The 16,203-nt window shown below is 39.4% G+C and overlaps 1 protein-coding gene across 1 annotated transcript in view; it reads left to right on the top strand.

The window, feature by feature from the left end:
* PKD1L3 (polycystin 1 like 3, transient receptor potential channel interacting) overlaps positions 1-16,203 on the top strand; it is a 42,157-nt gene that overhangs the window by 5,569 nt on the left and 20,385 nt on the right. Inside the window, exons 5-21 of the mRNA XM_061475025.1 lie at positions 675-785; positions 1,206-1,353; positions 3,013-3,242; positions 3,857-4,261; positions 5,344-5,442; positions 6,159-6,208; positions 7,331-7,448; positions 8,052-8,259; positions 8,980-9,100; positions 9,350-9,491; positions 10,203-10,403; positions 10,657-10,802; positions 11,277-11,471; positions 12,318-12,443; positions 13,810-13,992; positions 15,072-15,196; positions 16,060-16,186. Of these exons, the coding sequence (XP_061331009.1) occupies positions 675-785; positions 1,206-1,353; positions 3,013-3,242; positions 3,857-4,261; positions 5,344-5,442; positions 6,159-6,208; positions 7,331-7,448; positions 8,052-8,259; positions 8,980-9,100; positions 9,350-9,491; positions 10,203-10,403; positions 10,657-10,802; positions 11,277-11,471; positions 12,318-12,443; positions 13,810-13,992; positions 15,072-15,196; positions 16,060-16,186 (2,735 nt within the window). The remainder of the gene's footprint in view (positions 1-674; positions 786-1,205; positions 1,354-3,012; positions 3,243-3,856; positions 4,262-5,343; positions 5,443-6,158; positions 6,209-7,330; positions 7,449-8,051; positions 8,260-8,979; positions 9,101-9,349; positions 9,492-10,202; positions 10,404-10,656; positions 10,803-11,276; positions 11,472-12,317; positions 12,444-13,809; positions 13,993-15,071; positions 15,197-16,059; positions 16,187-16,203) is intronic.

A 16,203-nucleotide genomic window follows, 5' to 3' on the forward strand; every position in this document is an offset into this window, starting at 1 on the left:
TAGAGTTAGTGAATGGGAAAGTGGATTATTCCTAAAATGAAGGGAATCACAGAGAACTTCTGACATAGAGGAGGTTCTCACAGGAGGCTGGATAGAAAGGAGGAACTTTGTGAGGAGCAAAGATAGAGGGAAGGAGAAGGGGAGCAAATGGAGAACAAGGGTGGACCTGGTTCCGCTCACTGTGTGAAGAAAATATGTGGTCACACCAATTCCCCAATGAACTCAGTGGGAGACCCTAGGTTTGACAGAGATGGAAGAGAATTTATTCACACAAACCTAACTTCAGACCAGGAGGGGTGAAAATGCTGGCACCCACAGAGACATGAGGGCAGGAGGGATCTGATGCTGCTGAGTACACAGCACACTGCAGCTACAAGGCTCCTGTCAATGTGACTATGGCCTGTCCCTATGGTGATTCTTTGGGCTTTCAGCCAAAATTAAACAAAACATGTAACTTCTTTTACCCTCTCCAAATCCAATAAAGTGGGATGGTGCTGAGAAATACCAGGCAATCAGGAACACACAAAAGTCAAAGTGATACTGGGAGCTTGTCTAGAAATCAGTGCCATGGTATTGCTCCCCTGCCCCTTTTTGTTTCTGTAATCATCTCTCACCCAAGTTGTTTTGACAAAGACAAAACCCAGTAGTCCATATAAAATGGTCCTTCTTTCCAGGCCAGTGTCATGGTCTTCAGGCCTGCCAGGTGGCAGCAGATGGTGCATTCTTTGGAGATCCTTGTCCAGCTTCCAGAAGCTATTTGTCCATTCAATACCACTGCAGGGAAGGTAAGTGGGAGGGGGCTGTCAACCCCAAAAGCCTGTTCTGCTCTTTGCTGTAACAGTGTGAACAATGATACTGAAAAATGACTGCTCCATCCTCAAGGAAGAACCTGGAGAAGCAGTGACCACTAAAAATAGGCACAAAAATGTAGCTTCCCCGTCCTAACTGAGGGGTTGTGACAGGGTGCAAAGACAGGAAATTCAGTCACATAAAACACACTTAAATGAAATTATGTTCAGAAAGAAGAATATCGATCAGTAAGTATGGAAAAGAGTCAGCTCCTTGTCACACCACTAATACACTCGAATTAGCAGCAGTATCAGCTCTGTTTTGAAGACGGCCTGCTCTCAAAAAATGAAAATGGATTAATTTTGTAAGAAATGTAGACAAACAATGGCATTGAATTTTTGCCTTATGTGTTACAGGTCTGCAACTGGTTGTAACAGATACGTGCTTTGTCTTTGAAGATATCACAGTTAGTTTGACCTGGCTGCTCTCTCCATACTCTGGCAACATTTCCTGCATCATTAGCACAGGAGATGGACACACCATTGATCCTTACTACCCTCTAACGTAAGAGATATCCTTCCTGTATCATCAAACAGCCAGTAAATTTTGCTGCTTGCATTTTATTGAACATTCCAAGTTTGTTAAGTAAGATGTCAAAAATTAAGTAGATTGATAATAGACCATACATACAAGACATCTGGATTCTACAGAAACTTGTTTTGAAATTAACACAGAATTATATGTCAAGCTGCCAACCACAATCTTTCTTCTGCTTTTATTTTGACAAGTGATTTCGTTTTTCTTACTTAGAGAATTTATTCCAGATCCTAAGACAAAAACCAACTAAAACATGTGAGTAATTGCCAAAGAAACAAGAAATCATTGATTTCTTAAATTAAAAGGGTATTTTTTTCATAATATTTAAAATAATACAATGGCATTCTGGAGGGGTTTTTTTGGTTCTAATTGCATAAAAATTTTGTCTTTAGATGATCAAACATTTTTCTGCTGGATTTAAAAGTCAGATTTTGTCCTGGTACTAGGAATAACAGAGAATGGCTCTAGAAATTAATTTGTCTACTAATGACATCCTAGTTGAGTCAACTAAAAAGGTAAGAGTAGAATGAAAACCAAAAGGAAGTAACATACTAGAAACAGGTAAAATAAATGTTCTGTCAAGCCACAGACAAGGGCTTGTAGCTGCAAAGAACCTGAAAAAAATCTTTGATAGTGAGCCTTTACAAAAAATACATTTACTAGCTGTAAGCAGAGGCTTGTTGTTCTTATGGGAAGATCTTTTACCTCACCTACTAAGTCACTCACAGTCATGCTTATCTGTTTTCTGTGTCCAGTCTGAAACTCGCTCTTAAATTGTCTTTTCTGGTCTGATCTTGTCATTGGCATGCTCTAAAATGAAACTTTTTTCTTCATTCAAACAAACAGATAATGAAAAGTATGCTTTATCAAGGATGATATGCCCTGATCTTTTTTGCATTTGCTAGGTGGTACCATGATAATATGATAAAGAGTTCAGAGAGAATAGTGGCAAGAATAGTATTTATTTGCCTTCCATGGTGTATGTCATTCAAGAAGGACATTCTTAGGTCCACTGACTATCTCCCTAAGCTTGTTAGTAATAATAGCAGCTACCACAGACTTCATACCCATTCATCTGCTATTGCTATCATGACTGGAGCTGCACAAGACCCAGGAGTGAAAAGACGTTTTTGCTGCCTCTTCATAGGCAAGTGTATAAGTAGCTGCACATAAATAAAAACCCAAGGGAGTTCTTTGACAATGTGCTGAGCAGCTTCCACTGATTTATCTAAGAGACCGTAAATAGCAAGTAAAATAAAGAATAGAGAATTAAGAGCACTGTTACATGTCCCAATGTACATAGTCACATGTCTGTGCTCAGAGCCAAAATCACAACCCAGATCTAATGTTGCGCGTTACTGAACTGTAATGTACCTACTTTACAGCACAATCTACCTACCCTTATAAGATATGCTTTGAGAATGACCACCCCAGTACACAACTTTAATGACTCTGTAGCTGGAACAAAGCAACATTCTTCAGCCCTAAAAATTCTACATAAATAGATGAGGGATTACAGAGGGAGTGCTGAGTCAGAAGCTTGGGAACTGTGACCACTGTTACCACTTAAGGCTAAGGGCCTCCCAGGACAGTATTTCACAAGCAGCTGTTCCCTTTCTATTCTAGACTGGTCAGCAATGTCACATACAGATACACATCTCCTGGGGAGTTCAGTGTCTTTGCGGAATGCACCACCAGTGAATGGCACGTAGTGGCACAGAAGCAGGTGACTGTTCAAGATAAGATGGATCGACTGAGCATTACTGGGTGCTATAGCCAGTATGAAACTGGGAACAGCTCTCACTGCCGTACACTGTATGGGGAGTTGTTGTGGATTGAAGTTGAACTCAATGGAGGTGAGAGTAATTATCTGCATGATGTAAATGCCAGGATAAACATTACACCACCCATGGGATAGAAGCAGGATTTTCATTATGCAGAACAATGCTTCCTTTTAGTTAATGCTTTCCCTCTAATTGTTATATTCCTGCAACTGCATGCTCAGCTCCATTGGAGGGGTTCTTTCTCAGGGCTATTACACCACCTCAACCATAAGACCTTTTTTCCCTCTACACAGAAATGACAAAGCAAACTTTAGTCACACACATGAAGCAATTAAGAATATTTTCATGTTTCAAGATAGGAATCCATAGAATTGCTTCTCTTGGGGTATGAGGATTCCACACTGAGCTGATCACATTTTCTGGTGTACATTTAATTCCTGGAATCCACATATGTATGCTTAAAAAATAAAATTCAGCAGTGTGTGCTTGAATTCTTTTGACTCCCAGCAGAAAACATGACAGAATTCAATGGGGAGTCTAAAAGGGCACAAAAGCACTTGAAGTGACTTTATTAAAAGTGACTGCATTGCTGCAGTGCTCTTGGAACTCCTTTACAATACCTGAACACTGCACAATCCAACAGCCTATTATGCAAACTGTGAGAAATCTGAACTGTCTTTTTGCAGGCAATGGAGTGACCTACATCATACTGTCAGATAACATGACGCTCACTGAATCCAGTGCAAAGGAAGGAATTGTCCCTCACAATCTGACACTTGACAGCACCTCTCAAGAGCTGCTAGGCCCAGGGATACATCAGCTGGAAATCCGAGCATCCAGCAACACAACCGCATCAGTGATCTCTGAGTGCATTGCTATTCACCTGATTGAGCCAGTATCTGGTCTCCATGCTGCACTAGTTTCTCACACTCTGCAGCTGGGGGAGGATTTGGAGGTGAATGTCTCTGTGTCTCATGGTGCCCCAGATAAGCTGAAGTTTGAGGTGATTGGATCTAATGAAACTCACTCTCACAAAGAAGATGGCCCTCACGGGGAACCTCGGGTGTACGTCATCCCCATACACTCTGAAGGTACAGCATGCTGACATCTTCTGTGTTTCCAAGACACTCACAGCTGAGGAGGGGAGTTCTCGAAACAGCATCCTGGGGAAGGGAATTACAGTACAGATGAATTTGGTAGCTTTTCTAACTGCTCAGACTTGGTCTGCAGAGCAGTGTGAACAGCACAATCTTACCCACTTGTGAGCAAATAAACTAAACTGGCAAATGGGTCTCCACACGGAGACCAAAATCAAGGATTCACCTGATTTTTGCAGTAAAAATGCATGGTGCACCAGGGTTTCTTTTTTCATGACACAAGCTAATTTAAGTACAAATGATGACCTTTTCCTCAATCACAAAGCGTTTTCCTCCTGTTTGTCCATCTGTGTAACTTTTTGAGTCTACACACCTCTGCATTTTACACCACAGCAAACAATAATCTGGGAGATCTCAGTAAAGAAAAGGGGAGCTTTTCACTGTGTCAATCTCCAACACTTAGGTTTTGTTGGATGTATGAATAAGCTTTTTACTAATTTTTTCTTTCCATTATTAAGAAATCAGAGTCTTTAAAATGTGAGATTAAGGAGATTGTACTTAAGAGTTAACTCAGTGGCAGACGATAAGAAAGTTTCTTCCTCTAATGAACTATTAAAATCCCATGCCAAAGCTGGAACAGTAAAGTGAATCATCATTTCATTTTATGTTTTAAAATTATTCAATATTGAAAGTGTTACTGGGTCTCCCTATACCCATCTGAACATCCCTTCCCTTCAGCCAGAAATTTTCAAACAAGACAGCTGCTCTCTCAAGATGCCTAAACTCATTTGGACTGCAGTATTTGCACATCCCTAGTCTCCTGTGTGGTAATATCATAGGCAGCTGACAAAGAATAGCATTGCAAGTCCTAGGACAAAGGCAGCTGAGTTATTAAAAAGCTGAGATAAAGAGGAATAACATTCCTCGAAAAGTCTTTCAGCAGTGGAAACTCACCACAAAACTCTCAAAGCTATTAACAGAAAAGAATAGGATTTTCTTCATGAATTGGATTTTATATCCCAAACATGATGGACTGGTCCCACTGCTATTCTTAACTGGCCGTTTGTCTTCTCTAGGTACTTTCCTAGTGAAAGTGGTGGCCATGAATGCCTTCTCAAACATGAGTGTGGATCTTGGGTTCATCAATGTGCTGGCAAACAGTTCTCATAAAAAAGGTAATTGCATTAATCTGACAGTGCTGGGTTTGACCACATACATGTCTTTCTGCAATCAGAACATTTCATGGAGTGTTTATGGTTTGCATCTAGTAATTGCTTTCCTTCCAGTAACAGTGCTGAAAACATATGTGGCGGCTTCTTTCTGATGAAGGCAGATTCTCTGGCTTTGAAGTAGTCATAAATTATAATCAGCCTGAATATATTACACATCGCACATTTGCTGGTTGTCCTAGAAATAATTAGTGAAATTTACAGCTTGGGACATAGCTCTGAAACCAGGGAATATTTGCATCACAGCAGTCTCATAAATTACTGTCAGTAAATGCTTCTAGATGGCTCATCCTTACGTTTGCAAAAGCAGATTATACCAGTAATATGGTGACTTTAGTACTAACCTCGCTGATACTTTGCCTGTGCTTTCCCTCATTTTTTCTTTGGATGTATATGAAACCCCATCATATGAATTTATTTTGATTTGTACCATTATGTTTGAAGAATCAGGATCATCTTTTTTATAGTATGTGACTAGCTTGTTGTTGCAATTTTACCTATTGTAACTAGGCTGCTTATCGCAGTTCTAGAGTCTGATTCTTACAGCACATCTTTCAGACTGCAGGTCATCAAATCCTGTGTATTTAAGTCACATTCACTGAATATGTCTGAAAGCCTCCTGGGTACCACTAAAATATTTGGCTCTTTTTTGTATTAAACAGATTCTGTTAAGGAAAAAGGCATCTCTGAAAGAAATACCCAAAGGACAACTGTAAGCATTATTTACAGATCTTTCTTTAAGATTGGAATGCTTAGAAATTTTTCCTATCAGTAGAAGTGCTGCATAAGACAATGAAAAGAACTATCTGTAGTATGCTCAATTATGAACTAGATTTTCTGTGCCCCATATGGTTTAACATAAAATCTACAATAAAAGCCTCTGAGACAAATGTGTTTACAGGCATTCAATCTACAATTCATAGCAGACTGCAAGTAACAATTACAAGATTAGAGAAAATGAACTCTTCGCAATGATTCAGTTTTAGAAGTTGCAATGTGCTTAGATGAATTTCTTTAATTATCTACTTGACTAAAGCAAAGCTGTCTTAGAGGGGCTATACTTCAAGCAGAGTTTAATATATTAACATATTGTTTCTAAGTGTTTTCTGCTTCTGTGTTGGAATGTTTAAGTTACTTTGCAAAGAAGACATTTCCAATTTATGGCAAGCTGAGTAACTAAGGGTACACCAATTGCTAGCAGCTGCAAAACTTTAATAAAGTTACTAAATGGAATATTTTTTTCTCATAAAGGTCCAGTTTTTAAGTATAACACTAGCAGACAATTGTCTGCTACAGAAGACGTGCTGCTTCACAAGATGGCATGATGCTTTACAGATTGCCTGTAATAATATATTGCATCAGAGAGATATAAATCTAACTCAGAACTAAGGTTATCACAGTTTGTTGCACAGAAAGACAAATTCAGCCACCTCCTTCTTTTCTTTATAGCTGTAATGTACCCAATTCAGGCAAAAAAGGAATGTTCTAGAAGAGGTACTAGAAGTCAAGTGATGAGCCAGGGGTTAAAAGTCTTCATCCAGAAGTGGAAAACTGAGAGGAATTTGTTTCCTAAACACCTGCATTAGTTTTGAAAATCGAGCTGGGCTCCTGAGCCACTTTTCATTTGGGAGTATTTTGCCACAGAAATTCTCTGTGTCATCTGCTTTTATTCCCATAGCTGTTACTCCCGTTCCACATACAGGGAGATATCATTTAAACTGCAGATCTGCATACAGTGATTTGGAGTTTAAACTTGGAGACTTTCTCATGATAAAGAAGTAAGATATGTGTTTATACATGCTTCTGTTCTAACTGATATTTACTTATTATTTAGGATCACAAAAGAAAAAGCAAAATATATATTAAACCAAGTCGCCATGTGGACCCTTTCACAACTGTTACGCTTGGCTGGCCAGACAACAACAGTAATTCCAGTTTTCTTTGGTCCTGTGGTATGTGCTTTTCCTAAACTTTACAAATCATCTTCTATTTGATAAGTAACAAGCTCACTATCATGTCAGATCATGTGAAAATCTGACTAGAGGATAGTTTAGTCTCTGACCTTAATGTTTGCCACTCACTGTACATGAATGTCCTTCTACTTTACCCTGGTTTTAACACTGAACTAACTATCCTATATAATATGGATTAATACTCATTGTTTTTTTTCCAAAGGTTTCATTTTTCAAGAGCTAAGCCTTCACCCTCATAGCCAAGAACTAATCCCAGATGACTTACATAGTTAGGCATTTCCAAGGTACATGTGTCTCAATAAACCAGCAAAAATTAGCATTAAACATGATACAAAAACTTTTCTGGCTGAAAACTGATTGAGATTCAGGACATCTGTGTTCCACCCCCATATTTATCCCTGACCGCATGTATTACTTTGAAGGAGTCAGTCTGTACTCTGAACTCTGATTACCCACTCTTTAAACTGCGTCTCGGAAACTTGTTTGCTCCATAAATCTCTTTGAAACCTATGGCAGGGAAGTCCTTTATAGGGGACCTGGGATGTTATGCCTATTCTAATTATAAAGGAAATGTTTGTGCAGGAGCTTGCTGGCCTGCGTGGAACAAATGTGTGCAGCAACAGATAATCCTAACCAATCAAAGTGAGGTGCAAATCCCACCTTCCTGCCTCCCTCCTCCAAAATCAGCAGTGACTGTCACAGTTACAGTCCAAAACCATGGCAATGAAGAGTGGCAGGATGAGCAATGTCTCTATGTGACTGCAAAACAAGGACTGCAACTGGAAATCAGGTTTGTTTTAAAACCCAAGTATTCACTGCTTAATATTATTACTGCACAAAAGTAGTGCAAGGTCACTGTTACCAATAATTACAATAATAATAAAGTGATAATGTAGTTATTGTTGTAGACATATTTTAGGGATTATCATCATATAAATTACAGACAAAATGGGTCTTGCTGCATCTTCCAGTCCATATCTCTCAACAAAATCTTTTTATAAACTGAATAATATTCTTCCCAAAATCATTTAGGGTTTTTGACCTCACTATTTCCTTTCAATGTTGGACATTTCCATATGCAAATCGCAATGAAATAATGGGAAAAAATGCCATAAGGTATGTCTGATGTTTGTACTGGACACCCAGATACACATTACTGCCTTAAAAATATCTGTTCTTCAAGCCTGTTTTTCAAGAGTCTAGTGGCTTAAGAACATTGGCAGTTCAATGATCTACTGAAACAATCACGTAAGGAGCTTAAACAGAAGCAGGGTTCATTTGAGAGCCCGAATCAGTTTTGTGAAATAGTTTGCGGGTTCTGGGCCACAGTCATGTTGAAAATGGAGATGAAGGTTCCTAAAACTCTTGCTTTAAAATCAAGTATTTTACCATTTGCTAGCCATATGTCATTTGTCTCGTATTGCAGGGCTTTTGCATAAAACCAATCAGCATCAAAGACTATGACATCCCACACAGTTACCCCGTGTAATACCATCTTACTTCCTTACAGGTGTGAGGCAAACTGCAAGCCAGTGAATGTTAGTGAGGACGTTGTTTTGAGTGTCTCTGGACAGAAGGACTCTCAGGCCATACATTATAACTGGTATTTAGATAACACATTCCAAACCAAGGTGAGAGCACCCCATTCACCAGAAATACTGCGCACATTAAAACAAACATCTATCCTGAGGGAAAGCCATAAGAGTGTTATGTTGTCAGATGGATTCTCTGCAAATAACAGTGAAGACCAAGACAAGGTGGTTTCTGGTTCGGGAGGGTTTATAACAGTGGGCACCTACCACCCTGCTCCTGATACATCACAACAGAAATCAGAGCAAGTGTCTCTATTGTCATGTTTTCTTTCCTCTCTGATTTTCCAGCGTATGACCCTCCCTCCAGCCTGTGGCCTGACTGGTTTCTGGCAGAACTCTTTGAATTTGCTTCAAAGCAACACATCCTTGTTGAGAATAAACTGCTCCTTCTTGCAGGCACAGGGAGAAGCTTTTCAGATTAAAGTAACAGGTAAGGGCAAGCAGGGTTTTTCAGACTATCTTTGAGATAGTCTCTGCTGTTGTGACATCACACTGATGTTACACACACAGAGCCTTGCTGATGAATATGAAGTTAAATTAGTCCACAAGTTGAAAGGTGTTACTTTATATGTGGGTTCTTTAAAATAATTAAGAGCTAAGTTTGTTCAGGGCTATTGCACAGCAGGACAAATTCAGTTTTCTTACTCCAAGCTGTTAATAACTTTGTTAAGGCCCATGTGGTAATGAAGCTATGCTAAATGCTTGAACAAATAATACAGCTTTGCTTCATAATGCAAACACTACTGTGTTTATAATGAGAAAGTTCTTTACTGTGAGGTAGTGAGGTACTGGCACAGGTTGCCCAAAGAAGTGGTAAATGCTCCATCCTTGGCAGTGTTCAAGGCCAGGCTGCACAGAGCCTTGGGTGACATGGTCTAGGGTGAGATATCCCTGCACATGGTAGGGGGTTGGAATTTGATGATCTTAAGGTCCTTTACAACCCAAACCATCCTGTGACTCTATGCTGTTAATAGTACTTTTCCTCTTATGGCTTATTCGGTAGCAGGTTTTCATTTCTGATTAGGCCCACCTGATGTTCCTGCACAAACAGCATCACTGCTAAGCAGGCTAGATTAATGTCTGAAGATCTGTGCTGCTGAGGCAAGATCAATTGCTGACGCTCTGCTCCTTCCACTCCCAGCAATGACTCAGCGTGGCTACGGGGAGGAAACATACCTTGTCAGCACCGTGCCTCCGCCCCACATCCCCACTTGTACTGTGTCTCCCAAGCAGGGATCAGTGCTCACCATGTTCACAGTCTCCTGCAGTGCTCCTTGCTTGGCAGGTTCATGCCAATCTAGTCACAACAGGCAGCTCACATACTGCTTCTACCTGAAACCAAGTAAGTCCTGAGGTGAACTGTTTGACTAACTGCTTCTCCCTGTTCCTAGTGAGCTCTGTTAACTGATGCAAACAAGAGCAAAGGCACAAGCTGCTCTGCTCCCAGGGAGACTAACAATGATTCAGTTGGGCCTGTATAGAGCATGTCGGGAGTCCCATGTTTAAAGACACATTGGTTTTAAACAGGAGATATTGTTTAAAAATATACCAACACGTGTGGTATCTGGTAGGTGACTCCCTCTTTCTTGTTTCAGATTCTCTCCTGGACTGTGGTCCGGATCCTGAACTCTTCCCAGTTTATCTTCCACTTGGAGAAGAGGAAAATGATTTCATTTTACATCTGACAATTACTGTTAGCAACGTCTTTGGAGATACAGTTCAAACTAATGCTTCAGTGAAGGTCCACAGTAGAATAACTTAATTTCAAGACCTCTCAAGTAGATACCTAACCCACAATTCACTTTTGGAGCTTATTCCTATTTTATACATATCACTTCCTTCTTAATGTGCTGTAATGACCATTTTCCTATCTAACAGAGAGTATTCCCTACGGACTCAAGGTAGTCAAAAGAACCTCCCACTGTCCTTTTTCTAGAATAAAGTTTAAAAGACGATCTCTTTGGACATTGGGCAGCATAAGCTGTATTTAGTGAGACTGGAGCTATTCTATGTAGACCCCAGAAAATTGCTTCTTCCCCAGTGCTCAAGTAAGGAGATCCTCATCAGACCACTAAAACTAAACCATTAAAAACTGGGGAACACAAAGTTTTCTGTTCCACTCCAGCAAGGCTGTCAGTAAGATGATCATGAAAGGAGTTCAAAGATAATTATAACAGTGCTGGCAATGTTAAGAGCGTATCCGATTTCTTCACAGGTTGGACATGCAGATATGATTGATGGGAACATGACCCTGCAGGCTATTGTATCTGAGAAGGCAAACACCATCCTGAAAGACAGCAACAACAGCATGAGTCTTTTCCAGCTATATAAGTCAGTGACCTCCATCCTTAACCAGGAGAGCCAAGAGGAAAGCTTTAACGTATCTTTACAGACAAACACACGAAAAGAGGTCAGGCAGCCACTTGTTTTCTTGCAGTACCGTGCGATATAATGGGCTGTTCATATTCTTTGACAGCTCTTAAGTAATAAAAAACTCATATATCACCACCTGAAATCAATGGAGGTTTCAAGTTTCCAGCATCTGTCTCAATGTTTGGGACAGGTTTCAGCTATTTTTCACTATTTCCTCCCATAAATAATTTGGCTTATCATCCATCAGTAAAATAATTTATTCTCAATTCTTATTTCATTAATGTAAACTAATTTGGACGGTGTTTGAAAACTTAAAATCAACTTGATTTTCCACAAACAATTTAAATATTAATAAAACGGCCTCTTCTGTGGGATAAATATCTTATCTAATTTTCCCCAAAAGTACTAAATGACAGATAATTTTAGTTTGTTCATTTAAGCTACCAGCTTATGCTTCAGTTAATATTTGTACAGTGCTTTGAGTCCTTCAGATTAAAAGATCTAGGGAAATGCAATGTATCCTTCAGTTATGATTCATTACTGGAGTAACATCAATCATAGCTCTGGTTTCTCTGGAAGTGGCATTTATAAAGTAATTCACATACATTAGTACAAATTCTCACAAGTAAATCTCCTTGCTATTAATGGTTGTTAAATATATAAATTCTCTGTACTGGAAGGTAACATAAATCTCATGATTACACAGTTACTAAGGCAAGTGGCATCTTGTCAGTAGACCTAGTATCAGTTCAAATGATCCTTGTTGTAGAGTCTTACTCTACCACATAATTTACAGCAAGCCTAGCTGTCAATGTACAGCACTATTTGTACAGTCCTAATAAGCATCTTATTCTTTTGCCTAATTATGTCTTTTCATCCCAAGCTCCGAGGGCTGATGCTGACAACTCTCTCTGCTGTTAATGTGACATCAATGAAGACTGCTCTTAAGATGTCAGAAGTATTGAAAGAAATCACTTACAGGAGTGAAGAGCTGTCTGTCTCAGCACAAGTAAGAAGCAATCTGTATTATACCTTCTCACACTAACAGTATAGACTCTATTGCACCCCGCTGACCTTGGAAGAGTTTCAGTGCCTTACGATTATCTGTTCTTACCCATTTTTTCAACTGCACCAGCATGTGTATTTTGACCAGAAGGAAATATATTTTTGCTGTATAGAGTAAGTGAATTTAGTCAGATTTTTACTCAGATATTTATTCTACAATTCAGGGTATAAGCATCTTACATTTTAGGATACATTTTTAAGAGAGAAATCTTCACTTAGTCAGAGGCTTGTTAGGATGTATGTTTTATCTTGAAGAAAAACTGTCCAGCAGTGTTTATCTACAGTTTTCCAGATCCATTTGTCCCTGATCCATGTGCTGTCACGAAATGAATGTAGCAAGCTCTCAATGAGACAGGGACTTGTCAGCACTCAGGGGAACTGGGCACAAATGCTCAGATTAGCCTCATGAAAGTATTTCTTGAATGTCATGGCAACATGGCACTATCAGTAGATTATGCTATTTATGCATAAGGAGTGAGTGAGCACATGGGAGGACAGAACAAACTGTTACTGGGGAAGTTTCACAAATACGCTGGCAATAAAAGGAGCTGTTCTGATTTCTGATGTATTATACAGTTGCAGCCAGACAATGACTTGGGAGCATTTCAGCAGTATGTGGTTAACTTTGGCAAGACAAGAGCATAGCTCAGATTCAGCACTCACCCTACAGTAAGGCTGCTAAATGTTTGCAGACTGTGGGAATGGCTATGTTCAGGCTAGCAATGAATTTGCTTGGCTCCCTCACCATCCTGGGCTGAAAGCTGGCCAGTGCTTTCACAATCACAAAGCAATCACTGGCTGCATTCAGGCACCAAATACAAACTGTAAGACTTATTCTCCCTTGGCACTCAGCACAGCATGAGGCCAAAGGTACTACTTCCTGTTAATCCAATAGGTTTTGTGAAAACTGAGATTGAAATACACAGTCACTTGACATTATAGTGGTATTTTTTGGACATACCACTCAAGAATATAACCTAATTTACAACATTACTGTATATCTAAACTGTATCCTTGCCCAGTGTTTGACACACAAGCTTCATTCAGATGTTATTAATCTTGATTATGGAATAAACTTGTAGAAGCAGGCTGCATTTTTCACACCTGTGTTACGTTTTAGTGTACCATCTAGTATATCATCTTTATTGGTGTTTGAATATTACCCCAGCACAAATAATTATAGTAAAAACAGCATTAGCCACAAATATAATGTGATTACCTATGTTGCAATGTTCAGTAAATGACACGTGTCGCTTTTGTCATTTACGGCACCAACATATATAAAACTTTTCCCCTTGTTTCCCATGCAGGTGGAGGCGAGCAACATCCTAAAAGCTGTCAGTACTTCCTTGCTCACTGTAAACACAGAGGACAGTAGAGATGATCAGAAGCTAAAAGATGCAGCTGATTACCTATTTAATGCAGTAAGCAATGTTCTTAAAGCTTCTGTAGGAACCAGAGCTCTCAACACTTCAGTGCCAGAGGCAGAACAGGTAATTTTGCTTTGGTTCAGGTTGTAGTGGATTGTTTGAGTGAACATTCGCTTCCTCTGGAGGGTCTGTAAGAGGTCTGCTGGCTCTCATATTTTTAAATTGGCACTGGGTAGGGTTCATGGTGTCACACCATGATGGACTTGGAACAGCCAAAACTCCACAGTTAGTTAGACCTGTTAGACGAGGTCTGCTAACAAAGATGATAGAAGCCTCTTAAGATTTGTTACATTTGAGGCTGAACAAGACAGAGTACCAGGGAACACAGCAGCAGTGTAGGATCTCTAATGGATGACAAGCACACACAGACGTTATTCAGATCTCCTTCTATACCCTCCTTTCCCCCCATAATTCAGGGAAGCCAAGGGTATTCAATATTCCTGAGTGGCCCCACTGCTTCAAAGCTGGAATCAGCTCTGATTGCTGCTTACACTTTTCCAGAAAGCCCACTCTGTTTTTCTACTCAGAATTATGCAACGTTTGTTTTGTCCTATCTTTTCCTATCGAAACATGAATTGTCACAGTTTCCTTTGTGTGACTGTACATACTTTAGGGTATGTCCAGTTTATTAATTTTCAGTTTATTAATTATCATCACTGCAAGGGAGTAGGGCATGAAATAAATCTAACCTGAGAGAAAAGGTTATGAACTGTTCAGACTCCCCTGGGATAACACACTAATAACACACAATGCATTCTTGCTTCTGCAAGTAACTAAACCGTAAAGTTTGCTGCTAAAGGGCATCAGTGTTCAGAAGTACAAGAATATATTGAATTAAATTGATGTCATGTTTGTAGTGCTTCAAATTTCATTGCATAGAGGTATAAATAATAGACCATAAAAGTAAAAGCTGTAAAATATTTATTTCCTCTCTGCAATGTTTTAATAAGAATTACAGAAATTGAACTGCTGATTGATTGGAATAACTTTCTCTGAGTTAAAGTAGCACATCACCAAGTTTGCCAGCTTTGTAGGACACTGAACATCAGTATTTATTCCTTAAAGGATGTAAAGGATGTAATGTGCCTTTTGATGATTCTGAAGAGCTCTGTTGCAAGTTTTACCCTCTAATCCTGTTCCAGACTTCAGTGTCCTACCAGCTCCTGAATACAGTTGAAAATCTACAGAGTGCCCTTCTGCTGGGTAAAGAACCAGATGGTGAACCAACAGTCCTTACCACTCCCTCTGCCACAATGTATACACACAGGTAACAGTAACAGGGTCTCCCACCCAGGCTCCTCCCAGTTAATCAAATTTGCCCAAGTATTCATTATGTTGCCCTTAAATGGAACTACCCAACTAAATATGTGGCATAATGACAACTTATATGACAACAGCATGTTTTTGTAGTTTATTTGACAAAAGTGCAAAGAGGCTGTCATTACTGATACTAATAACAGCTTGGACTCTGATTAGCTTCAATAACAGCACCTTAGAAAAATGCTCAAGCTGTGTCTTCTTTGACCAGTAGAGAATTTACTACTATTTCCTGGATGAGGCAGTAGTCGCTTACCTTTGAAATTACGTGGAAAATTCATGTCATGTCAGTTAAGCTTTCTTTCTTTCCAAGTTTCCAATGACATGCTATACACAATTGTAACCAGCTTGGCAGAAACAAATAAAAGAAATTAATTAAAAAAATTTAAAAAAGCATCCTGACAAGCATTTGCCATTCCCTGGAATCATCCCTAAATTGTTTCCCTAGAGCCTGGGTTTCATCCATCTACATTTAACTGTATATTTAAATCAAGAGCACGTTCACAGAGAAACCAGGTACGTCTTTCACATAAGTACACATCGTTGGGTACAAGCTCCTATCCAGATAAACCAATTCCATCTTTTTTTCTTATGCTTCTGTGGTAGCATTGTGTGGAATACAGATTAATGTACAAAGCATTTACTGGCAGAGTTAGAAATAGTTCTGCAACTAAGTAATACTCATGGAGTTAGAAAGCTTTTCCTCCAGAGATGAAGTCCATGCTATTGATGTTCTTTTCTGTTGTTTGTTCCTTCCCTCTGCCTCCTCTTTCTTTTACTCTGTTTTGCTTGCCTCCAACCCTAACTGTACAGATTACAAACAGAAAACATGGATCGCACATCCATTAGTATCTCCGACTCCAGCTCTGCTAGCTTTACTCTCCCATCTGCTTCCTCTCTCAGTGTTTCAGGAGTTGATGATGAAACAGTGGATATAAGGGCAAGTAAACAGCTTTT

This window comes from Pezoporus flaviventris, unplaced genomic scaffold (genome assembly GCF_033815535.1).
Source record: "Pezoporus flaviventris isolate CSIRO_AGI_PZ_B2104156 unplaced genomic scaffold, CSIRO_AGI_Pfla_v1 ptg000082l, whole genome shotgun sequence".
NCBI lineage: Eukaryota > Metazoa > Chordata > Aves > Psittaciformes > Psittacidae > Pezoporus > Pezoporus flaviventris.